The sequence below is a fragment of the Loxodonta africana genome, chromosome 18, assembly GCF_030014295.1.
Source record: "Loxodonta africana isolate mLoxAfr1 chromosome 18, mLoxAfr1.hap2, whole genome shotgun sequence".
NCBI classification, from domain to species: domain Eukaryota; kingdom Metazoa; phylum Chordata; class Mammalia; order Proboscidea; family Elephantidae; genus Loxodonta; species Loxodonta africana.
In genome coordinates, this window is record NC_087359.1 from 81,711,450 (window position 1) to 81,723,991 (window position 12,542).

The 12,542-nt window shown below is 41.8% G+C and overlaps 1 protein-coding gene across 1 annotated transcript; it reads right to left on the bottom strand.

Moving 5' to 3' along the window:
- Positions 1-8,050: 8,050 nt before the first annotated feature.
- UBB (ubiquitin B) lies at positions 8,051-10,337 on the bottom strand. The gene is made up of 2 exons (XM_003420589.4): positions 10,211-10,337; positions 8,051-9,520 (listed from the first exon to the last, which is right to left on the bottom strand). Exon 2 carries the CDS (start codon positions 9,512-9,514, stop codon positions 8,369-8,371), a length of 1,146 nt encoding a protein of 381 aa, XP_003420637.2. The 5' UTR covers positions 9,515-9,520; positions 10,211-10,337; the 3' UTR covers positions 8,051-8,368.
- Between the last annotated feature and the right edge of the window lie 2,205 nt (positions 10,338-12,542).

Here is a 12,542-nt window from a genome sequence, read left to right on the forward strand (position 1 = left end):
TTGTCTACTATCTAGTTATTTTCCCTCCCCAGCCCTCCCCTTCCTCGTAACCATCAAAGATTGTTTTTTTGTGTGTGTAAACCTTTTGTTGGGTTTTTTATAGTAGTGGTCTCATACAATATTTGTCCTTTTTGTGACTGACTTATTTCACTCAGCATAATGCCCTCTAGATTCATCCGTGTTTTGAGATGTTTTGCGGATTCATCATTTTCTTTATTGTTATAGTATTCCATTGTGTGTATGTGCCATAATTTGTTTATCCATTCCTCTGTTGATTGGGACTTAGGTTGTTTCCATTTTTTTGCTATTGTGAATAATGGTGAAATGAACATGGGTGTGCATATGTCTATTCATGTGATGGCTCTTATTTCTTTAGGATATATTCCTAGGAATGGGATTGCCGGATCTATGGTATTTCTATTTCTAGCTTTTTAAGGAGGCATCGTATTGTTTTCCATAGTGGTTGTACCATTTTACATTCCCACAAGCAGTGCATGAGTTCCAATCTCCCAGCAACCTCTCCAACATTTGTTCTTTTCTTTTTAGTGCCAGTAATGTTAGGGTGAGTTTTGATTTGCATTTCTCCAATGGCATTTCCTCATCTGTTTGTTAGCCTGAAAGTTGTCTTTGGTGAAGTATCTATATCCTTCGTCCATTTTTTAATTGGATTATTTGTCTTTTTGCTGTTGAGGCATTGAAGTATTTTGTAGATTTTAGAGATTAGACCCTTGTCAGATATGTCATAGCCAAATATTTCTTCCCAGTCTGTAGGTTCTCTTCTTACTCTTTGGGTGAAGTCTCTTGATGAGCATAAGTGTTTAATTCTTAGGAGCACCCAGCTATCTAGCTTATCTTCTGGTGTTTGTGTATTATTAGTTATGGTTTGTATTCTATTTATGCCATGTATTAGGGACCCTAGTGTTGTCACCATTTTTTCTTCCAAGATCTTTATCATTTTAGGTTTTATATTTGGTTTTTGGTCATTTTGAGTTAGTTTTTGTGTATGGTGTGAGGTATGGGTACTGTTTCATTTTTTTAACAGAAGGATATCCAGTTTTGCCAGCACCGTTTGTTAAAAAAGACTGTCTTTTCCCCATTTAATGGACTTTGGTCCTTTGTCAAAGATCAGCTGACCATAGGTGCATTAATTCATGTCTGGGCTCTCAATTCTGTTCTGTTGGTCTCTGTGTCTGTTGTTGTACAAGTACCAGGCTGTTTTTACTATTGTGGCTGTACAATAGGTTCTGAGATTGGGAAATGCGAGGCATCCTACTTTGTTCTTTTTCTTCAGTAATGCTTAGCTTATCCAGGGCCTCTTTCCTTTCCACATAAAGTTAGTGATTAGTTTTTCCATCTTGTTAAAAAATGCTGTTGGGATTGGGATTGCATTGTATATGTAGATTGCTTTGGGTAGAATTGACATTTTCACAATATTAGTCTTCCTATCCATGACCATAGTATGTTTTTCCATTTATGTAGGTCTCTTTTGGTTTCTTGCAATAGTGTTTTGCAGTATCTTTGTATAGGCCTTTTAAGTCCCTAGTTAGATTTATTCCTAAGTATTTTATCTTTGTAGTGGCTATTATAAATGGTGTTGTTTTCCTGATTTTCTTTCAAAGTTCTTTGTTGGTGCATAGGAACACAACTGATTTTTCTGTGTTCATCTTGTGTCCTCCTAATCTGATGATTTTTTCTGTTACTTCCAGTAGTTTTCTTGTGGAATCTTTGGGGGTTTTTATGTATAGGATCATATCACTAGAAAATAAGGACAGTTTTACTTCTTCCTGTTCAATTTGGATGCACTTAGTTTTTCTTGCTGCATTGCTGTAGCTAGAACTTCCAGTGCAATTTTAAATAGGAGTGGTAATAGAGGGCATCCTTTGTCTTATTCCTGTTCTCAGAGGGAATACCTCTCTCTGTTGAGAATGCTGTTGGTTTTGTATAGATTCCCTTTATTATGTTCAGGAAGGTCCTTTCTGTTCTTATTTTGTTGAGAGTTTTTATTAGGAATGGGTATTGGACTTCATCTAATGCCTTATCTGCATCAATTGAGATGATTATGTGATTCTTTTCTTTGTTCTATTTACTTGGTGGATTATGTTTTTATAATGCTGAGCCATGCTTGCATACCTGGTATAAATCCCACTTGGTCATGATGTATTTTTTTTTTTAATATTATATTTAATTCTATTGGATAGAATTTTGTTGAAAATTTTTGCATCTATATTTATGAGAGATATTGGTCTGTAATTTTCTCCTTTTGTGTTGTGTTTGCCTGGCTTTGGTATCAGGGTTATGCTGGCTTCATGGGATGAATTTAGGAGTATGCCTTCCTTTTCCATGCTCTGAAATAGTGTGAATGGTAAAATTACTTTAAGGAAAAAATGATGTATCTACTGTAAATTACTGTACAGTCACTAGAAGACTGAAGTAAGTCTATTTATAAGCCATCACCATTGAGTCGATTCTGACTCATAGGCCCTAGAGGACAGAGTAAAACTGCCCCACAGGGTTTTCAAGGAGTGGCTGGTGGATTTGAACTGCCTACCTTTTGGTTAGCAGCTGAACTCTTAACCACTGTGCCACCAGAGCTCCAAGTCTATTTATGGGAATATGTATACACATATACATGTTTGTATTGGCATGCAAACCTAGAGGGACACTTACAATGTGTACCCTTGAAGTGTCCTTAAACCAGTTGCCATGGAGTTGACTCTGACTCATGGTGCCTCCATGTCTGTCGGAGTAGAACAGTGCTCCATAGGGTTTTCAATGGCTGATTTTTCAGAGGAAGATCTCCAGGCATTTCTTCTGAGGCACCTCTAGGTGTACTTGAACCACTAACCTTTGAGTTAGCAGCCTAGCATGTTAACTGTTTGTACCACCCAGGCTCCATAGTACCCTTACAAATCCATAAATGATGTGGTTCCCATATCTCTGATTTAATCTCATTCAACTTTCCTCCTTGCTCATGAAGTTCCCACTGTACAGGCCATCTTGTTGTTCTCTGAACTTACCAAGCTTTCTTCTACCTCAGGATCTTTGTATTTGATGTTTCCTCTTGCCTAGGCAGGAAACTCTGGTGACAAAGTGGTTAAGAGCTATGGCTGCTAACCAAAAGTTTGGCAGTTTGAATCCACCAGGTGCTCCTTGGAAACCCTATGGTGACAGTTCTACTCTGTCCTGTAGGGTCGCTATGAATCGGAATCGACTCGATGGCGATGGGTTTGGTTCACCTAGACCACCCTGGACTATACCCCAGATAAAAAGGAGCTCACTCCCTCATTTCCTCCAGACTTTTGCTTGAATATCATCTTATCCCTAAGGCTTTCCCTGACCACCTAATGTCCTTTATCCTGCTTTATTTTCCACTAAACCACCTTTCAGTATCTAACATACTATTTATTTACTTATTTGTCTTTCTTCCTCTGGAATGTATACTTCATAAGGGCAGAGACTTGATCAGTTTTGATTATTGTTTCATTTCCAATGCTGGAAACACAGTGAACACTTAAGTATTTGTTAAATGAATAAATGAATGGAACATACGCTTACTAAATGATTTCCTCTGGGGTATGAGAAGTGAGAGGGGCTTTTCACTTTTTACTGTATATTCCTACATATTGTACTTTCATCAAGAGCTGTATCACTTTTGTATTTCATAAAATTAATCAGCTTTTAAAATCACATGTCCAAATTTGCCTGTTAATTGTTTTACCATTTGTTAATACCTGTTTGAAGACAAGGAAGACAAGCCATAGCAGGTACCAAATGATTAAGAACAACTTATGGAAGAAAAAGTTAACCTGAAAAAACTTCCATCAATTTCCCTGTGAGCTGGGAATATATACGTATATATTGCTTACATATGTATTGTTTATTTTAGCAGGAGAACGCTCAGGTCCAGTTTTTTGGCACACCTCATATGCACAGCAGCACAGCTGTCACAAAAGAAGCCTAGAATCCAAGAGAAATCAGCAGTGCTGTATGTTGAGTCAAGCAAGGTAAGGGTCATGGCTTGAAGACTCTTTCTCAAAGTATGGGGGATGTTAACTGATCTAAAAGTAAAATGAAATAAACAGTGAAATTAGTAATTGGAGAACACTGGGTTAAACAACGTTAAACCAGTTCTTTTAAAGAAGAGCTTCTTGGACCTTTGATTTGCTAGTGCACATCGTAAATCTCCAGGAGGGAAAGAACAGTGCACAATGCTTCCCAGGCTCTTGTGACCACAGCAGCCTTTTTCACAGTGGCTGTCATGTTAGGAGGACACAGTTCAGGAATCACTGACCTCAAAAATTTCTGAAAGTAAAGGTATTCCTTAAAAGGAGTCCTGGCTGTTGCTGTGTGGTCAGAGGAATAGGTGCTGTCATAAACTATAGGGTTGGTTGGGACCTACTGGCTGAAGAGTGGACTTTACCACCAAAGCTCTAATGACACCCCCACCCCCAAATAAAAAATGGGGGAGGATGAAGATGGGAATAGGATCAAGAATGTGAAAAAAAAAGAAAAAAAGAGAGAGAGAAACCTCTAGACTTATTTCTCAGTTAATATTGTTGCATTAAGTACAAGATCCTTTCCCAGAAGTAAGCATTTCCCTGACGCTTCAAGTTGGCTGGGCCTGATTTAAGAGAACTCATCATTTGCCCCCATAGATTCTTTAAGGAACAAAAAAAATGAAATGTGTTGAAGTTTAGTAAGTCTCAGGAGATAGAGTCTCTAGAGGCCCCGTGGGATCCACAGGGACTCTGAACCAGAGACTTGTGTAAAATGAATCTGCTCTATCCAATTTGACATCAGTCTGACTTAAAGGCAGAATTACATTGTCAGCTTTTCGACAGGGGTCCTTGCTGTGAACCATACTGAGGCTATGTTGTAAATGGCCCCAGTCCTCCTGGAAACCTATATAGGATGACATATTTGAAAATATCTAGAAAGGAGTTTAAGTATGTCCCCTTCAGAACCAGCCCTCTACCCCCCTGAAGCAACCATACAAGTCTTTTTATTTCCCCTATAGCATTTTTCACTGTCTTGAATATTTTTCCATGTCAATTTCTATCTCCTTCATTCTGCTGAACTATTTACATTATCATATTTTAACCGCTCTCCTTTGATTGGCAATTACATCATTTCCAATTTTGTTATTTAAAAAAAAAAAGCACAGTACATACAAGTTTTTGCATTGTTTTAAGTACTTCATATGTAATCCTCATAACTACTTTTCTTAGATATAATTAATCCCGTTTTTACAGATGAGGGATCTGGTGTACTGACAGCATAAAGTATTTGCCCAAGGTTACAGTTAAGTGGTGGAGCCAGGTTTGAACTCATGTAGAATTGACTTGACAGCACACAACTCTTGCCCTGAGCCACACTAAATCATAATATTATCCTGAAATGTTTTCATACACAGAGGGTATATCTTAAATTGAACACACTTAATTTTTTGTAAAATCCAGTGCCAATTTTGCTCATTTCACTGAGGACTGGTGAAAACTTTCTCTCAAACCGGCATCCCAGCACCTGGAACCCACTGCTTTCAGTAAACCAAACAAATGTCCTTTTACATGTCTTTGTACCAGGGATTCAAACCAGTTTGCTCCAGTTCAAACCCCTGCTGAGAACTGGCATCTCTAACAATTTCCCAGGTGATACTAATGCTACTGGTTAGGGACCAACTCTGAGAACCACTAGTAGAGCAGTGGTTCTCAAAATTTGCTATACTAAGAATCACCTGAGGGTCTGTTAAAATGTAGATCCTGGTTCAGAATATCTGGGGTGGAAATGCAAATTCTCAGCAGGGATCAGAACCAGAAGGAACCTGTCAGAAGCTCTGTTTTACACACAGGCACAAATATTCTTTCAGGGAGGATCATAAGAAATAGAATATATTAATAGAAACCCTTCTTTTATGAAATTCTTAAGTAGAATAGAACATTTGGGGAATTACCATCAAGGATGTTTAAGTGGCAGCTTTCCACAAACCCTTAAGACACATGATGTGTAACACAAGTTCTAATAAACACATGGAACTTGCCTTTTGGAGATAACACAGGTGCAAAGTCAGTTTAATTTAAGACTGATCCACATATATACTTGGGACACCTAAGGAGTCACAAAGGTACCCCAGGCAAACCTCTGGTGCTTCTTGGCGTTCTTTTCTTAAGTTTGTAACGGAAGGTCCTAGGAGAGATGTCCTTACGGGAAAGGCTTAAGAGATAATGTTTTTTCCTATTTCTTTGGCATCTGGACCAACATTGCAATCGAGAGCTATGTCCTTGGCAGGGAAAACAGACTGAATATGAAGTTTTATCTTTATAGAGCCCTGTCCTATAGAGTTGCTATGAGGCGGAATCGACTCTACATCAATGCGTTAGTTTTGTTTTGTGGCTATAACATTACCACAAAAAAGACAATTAAAAGAGCATGTAGACAAGAAGCTAACTAGACAATGAACATTAAATTGGTGACGGGACTTAAAGTTCTCGTGTTAACAAATATTTAGCAACTCTACCATCTTTCTAGGTCATTCCAAAGCGAAGCTCCACTTGCTAGTCCCTTTTCCCCCCACTTACATTGCTAGCCCGTCGTCAGCTCGATGAGATCAGGTTTGATCTTTCATCACCACCTTTGAGGTCTTTTTAGTTCAACATTAGCAGTCAACAAATCTAGGCCCACCAACTACAAATGACCCTAATTTTATTCAGTGTAGGGCAGGGTTTGAGGCCAGACTGACAATTCCACTTCCAAAAGCTAAGTCAGGTTGTTGAAGCTCACCACACTAATTTTCTGCACAAATTTCAACCTATATGCAAGTTTGCTGAGATTCATCAATACTGCAGAGACCCCAAGAAAAAAATTATATAGCAATAGCTGAAACTGTCTACTGAAAGGACTCACAAGACCACAGACCTGTGAGCCTTACCGTCAAGATTTAGGAAAACTCAATTTATGTCCTACTACTCAAAATATCCATCACTAAGCTTTTCAGTGAAATGTTTTTATTCCCCAGACTTATCAAGACTTTTGAGTGCGAAGTGTGGGGGAAAAATAAAATGTAACCCAACTTTACTACTAGTAGCCTTGGTGGCTGAGAACTCAGCTGCTAACCAAAAGGTTGGCAGTTCAAATCCACTCCTTGGAAACCCTATGGGGTAGTTCCTTGTCTGTAGTGCTGCTGAGTAGGAGCTAACTTGACAGCAAAGGCTTTTTTTTTTTTTTTTGGTTTTCACTGGTAAAAGACTCATTTTCATTTTAATAAATATTCGGCGAAGCCTGCTAAAGAAAGTGGTTTCAGATCATGACATGGAAGCCAATAAAAATTGAATTGATTCAGGACACGTGGGCTCTAGCCCTTGGTTTGCCCTGAGCAATTGCTACTCTCCAATCCTAATGGTGAAATCCACTTAAGTCTAAGAACACTTCCTAAAGGTTTTATTTTTCATTACCACCTGTAACAGTATAATATGATCAATCTTTTAAATTTTTGGTTCAATTATTACCACCTCAAAGAGTTGAAGCATTAACTCACTGTTCCTGAATAGTCTTAAATTAAGTGCTGTTCAGTTATGGAAACCTCACAGGACTGAAATATTGGAATTAAAGGTAAAGACCATAGTCTCAGATTTCTAGGTCAACTGGCATAATACAGCTCATGTTCTTCCACATCCTCCTGTGCTCATTACCAACTGGCATCTCAAAAGCTTACCGTCATGTAAGACACAATTACCGGTCTCTTTCCAGTGCATGGCTACCACTTGACCACTCTGACCAGAAACACAATACAAAGTTCCAGTTAGATTGAGATAAAAACACAGAAAATCCAAATTCATAAAAAAAGACCAGACTTACTGGGCTGATAAAGACCTTAGGAACCACTGAGACTACATCATCCCCCCGCCCCCAAAACTAGGTCTCTAGTGCCCAACAAAAAGTGACTCGGAGTGAAGTACTCTTTCTATGTTATATTTTATGCTCAAACTTAAGTGGATTTCTGAGAAGTTTAACCATCTGCAAGTATATCTAGAATACCAAACACTTCTGGACGTGATTTTTGGCTCTCTGCATTTTTATTACACACCCCTGGGTAATTCTTACATCCTAGACTAGTGATTTAAGAAGTCCTTAAAAACAGTGCTCTCGTGATCAGGTCAGTTTTAGTTCAAGAAGATGCATTCTCACACCACATCACTACAGAATTTCATATGACAACAGACACAATTAAGCTACCATGCAACAAAACCTTTATTAACATTTTGAACAGGTTCAGCTATTACTGAAACTGGTAATTTCTAAACTTAAACTGGGGCAAACGGCTATAGTGCAGAATATTGCCAGCATTGGGCATTGTGAATACAAGACTGAAGAACTAACAGCCACCCCTCAGACGAAGGACCAGGTGCAGGGTCGACTCTTTCTGGATGTTGTAGTCAGAAAGAGTGCGGCCATCTTCCAGCTGCTTGCCTGCAAAGATGAGCCTCTGCTGGTCAGGAGGAATGCCTTCTTTATCCTGGATCTTGGCCTTCACATTCTCGATGGTGTCACTGGGCTCCACTTCCAGGGTGATGGTCTTGCCAGTCAGGGTCTTCACGAAGATCTGCATACCACCCCTCAGACGAAGGACCAGGTGCAGGGTCGACTCTTTCTGGATGTTGTAGTCAGAAAGAGTGCGGCCATCTTCCAGCTGCTTGCCTGCAAAGATGAGCCTCTGCTGGTCAGGAGGAATGCCTTCTTTATCCTGGATCTTGGCCTTCACATTCTCGATGGTGTCACTGGGCTCCACTTCCAGGGTGATGGTCTTGCCAGTCAGGGTCTTCACGAAGATCTGCATACCACCCCTCAGACGAAGGACCAGGTGCAGGGTCGACTCTTTCTGGATGTTGTAGTCAGAAAGAGTGCGGCCATCTTCCAGCTGCTTGCCTGCAAAGATGAGCCTCTGCTGGTCGGGAGGAATGCCTTCTTTATCCTGGATCTTGGCCTTCACGTTCTCAATGGTGTCACTGGGCTCCACCTCCAGGGTGATGGTCTTGCCAGTCAGGGTCTTCACGAAGATCTGCATACCACCCCTCAGGCGAAGGACCAGGTGCAGGGTCGACTCCTTCTGGATGTTGTAGTCAGAAAGAGTGCGGCCATCTTCCAGCTGCTTGCCTGCAAAGATGAGCCTCTGCTGGTCGGGAGGAATGCCTTCTTTATCCTGGATCTTGGCCTTCACGTTCTCAATGGTGTCACTGGGCTCCACCTCCAGGGTGATGGTCTTGCCAGTCAGGGTCTTCACGAAGATCTGCATACCACCCCTCAGGCGAAGGACCAGGTGCAGGGTCGATTCCTTCTGGATGTTGTAGTCAGAAAGAGTACGGCCGTCTTCCAGCTGCTTGCCTGCAAAGATGAGCCTCTGCTGGTCGGGAGGAATGCCTTCTTTATCCTGGATCTTGGCCTTCACGTTCTCGATGGTGTCACTGGGCTCCACCTCCAGGGTGATGGTCTTGCCAGTCAGGGTCTTTACAAAGATTTGCATTTTGGCCTAGAATTTAAAAATGAGACTTAAACGTATAGTCTCAAAACCCTTATGTTTTACTCTCACATCTAACTCTTTAAAACTACCAGCTAACTCTATACACCCCCAAATGCCTTAAAATACAACTCCCACAGATCTTCCAAATTTTTCTAACCTAAACTTAAATTACCCCAATACACAAAAGCAAGATTTCTATTTATACGAAAGTTACACCAAATATATTTTATAAAATTATTATCAAGAGCGTTATTCCCTAACTTTCCAGATTCTTGGTTAAGTAGCCCCCTCCACTGATTTCCCCAACATTCAAGTTTGGAAAATCGTTCATAAACGAAAACACATCCATACAAAACCCAGAAAGATCAAAATTCCCATTACATGAAAACACAACACCTTCCTCACACTGAGGTTCAAAATTAAAGGTTCCTAGAAACCACACTTAACTACTTTTCTGCCTTTCCCCTCAGTAGACACGATTGCATCGGTTAAGCGTCCGTTGGGCTCCCCCGCGCGCGCCACCAGCCCCGCTCCCCGCGCGTCAACAATGCCGGCTCTTCCGGCAAAGCCCGGCGCCGCGTCACCTCGCCTTCCCCTCCCCTCCCCCACAGCCCGCTCACCCACCCAGCGGCGGAGAAACCCCCGCGGCTGGATCTTATTAAGCCCGCGCCCCAGCTCTCAAAAGCTGAGGGACAGCACCTGTAAGCGAAGTGTGAGATCTGACAAACCGAGTCCAAAAAGCCAGCAGTAACCACCGCGTAGTGCCAATCGCCTCTAAACGCTCCGCGCAGGCGGAGGCGAAATTTATATAATGTCCGTTGCGGACCAATCACGTCTTACGTAGCTAACGTCTCCGTACGCCACTGAAAGTAGTTCACACGGCCCCACCTCCCGCGACCCAGTTAGGTTCTCCAACTAAATACCTAATTCCTCTGAGCTAGCAAAAGGGATCCTAAGAAATCGGTCCTCTTCTTTTCCAGGAGATTTTTTCTTTCCTGTAGGAAAAAGTAGAAAAATTACCAGGCGGATGAATTCGAGTCGCAACGCCCTTCCTCGAAAGCTCTGGAAACTTCCCTGCGTCTCCGGCGCTGATTGGTGAGACGTGTGACGCCAAGGCCGGCGCTAATTGGTGGGGGACGCGGCGACTGGGTTGTTGCTGGGCTCCGGCCGGGCTGGTTTAGCTCGTTGTTGCTAAGGAGCTGCGTGCGCATGCGCCATAGAGGCGCGCCGTCTCGAAAGAGGGGCCTTGTCGGCTGAAGAAGTGAAAGAGCCGCTTGGCTCCTGGGTCCAAAGCCGGACCTTACAAACCCTGTGTGTCGGGCTTTAGGCGCGAAAGGGGCGGGCTGTGCAGCGAGTTTCAACGGAAGCTGCCTCGGCCCTGTGTTGGGTGCCCGGGAGCGGGGCGCCGTTTGGAGCTGTTTTGCCCGGTGTCTGCTGTGAAGCAGTTTCTCTCCGCACAGATGCCCCCAAGCACTGAAAAAACGTGCTGTCTTCCTCACTGGAGGATTTCAGTTGCTTTTGTTTGTAGCAGGGTTGTGGGGCTCTAAGCACGCTTCTTTACAGTCAGAATCCTTACACCGAGCCCCATAAATGACCTGAAGAGGGTGTGTAAATTTAGACTTAGCAATGAGGCCCTCCGTGGGTATCCAGCGTTTTATTTGCGGAAGCCCCTAACTTCCGAGGCCAAGAGAGCGAGGCTCTGCCTCGAGGTGCCACAGTAGCCAGCTTAGGCCTGGTCTGGCAACGCCTTCATACCCACCTCTTCCCTTGTCGTTTCCTCCAAAGTCTGGTAGAAAAAGGAGAGAAATGCAAGTTAGAGAACTGAAAATCCACTTCAGGACACAGGAATTTACCTACAAGAAAGTAACATTTCTCACATTAAAGTGTTTATTTTTTCAGGCGACACTAAAGGTGGAGTTAAGCCAGTACCACTTGACTGGTTTCCTTATAAACTGGGTGTGTCTGCGTGACCTGCAAGGAGATAACCCAAAGGACAGGAGTAAGACACGGATGTTTGGATCTCAGTGCCATGCAGCCCTGTGTCCGAGTCATGGGAGTGGGGATGTAAGTAAGCACGAAAATGGCCATGATACCAACCTTCATGAGTACGAAATAGTCTGTTGCTGTGTGCTTTGGAGTCGAATCCAACTCACAGTGACCCTAGAGAACAGAGTAGAACTGTCCATAGAGTTTCCTAGCCTATAATCAAGAGTAGCAGATCACCAGTTCTTTCACCAGCGGAGCTGCTGGCGAGTTGAACCCCATCCGCACCTTTGGAGCGCTTAACCATTGTGCCATCAAGGCTCCTTAAAAGGTAGTCTAGAGATTTGTATAGAAATACAAATTAGCTAAACATCACTTGGAAAAGGTTGCTAGTCATTTTATTAAATTTCAACATTTCTAAGCACAACATTAATGATGTTGATAAATGTACAATATAGACAGGTATATGATTAGTTTAAAGTAAAACTTTAAACAACTTTATTTTAAACAGCTTTAAATTAAAATGTGGTAAGGGCTACTGATGTGGATAAGCAGCAGATAAAAAGAAATACAGCAAACAGTTTCCTTAAGATAGTTTTGAACCAAATGAGACCTACATAAATGGAAAAACATACCAGGCTTTTGCATCAGTAGACTCAACATTGTGAAAATGTCAGTTCTACCCAAGGCTATCTACAGATACAATGCAATCCTGATCCAAATACCAACAACGTTCTTTAATGAGATGGAAAAACTAATCATTAGCTTTATATGGAAAGGAAAGAGGCCCCGAATAAATGAAGCACTACTGAAGAATAAAGTAGGATTCTCACTATCTGACCTCAGAATCTGCTGTACAATTACGGTAGTCAAAACAGCCTAGTACTGGTACAAGGACAGACGTGTTCAATGGAATCAAGAACCCAGATGTAAATCCATCCACCTACAGTCACCTGATCTTTGACAAAGGCCCAAAGTCCATGAAATAGGGAAAAAACAGTCTTTTTAACAATGATGTTGGCAAAACTGGATGTCTATCTGTAAAAAA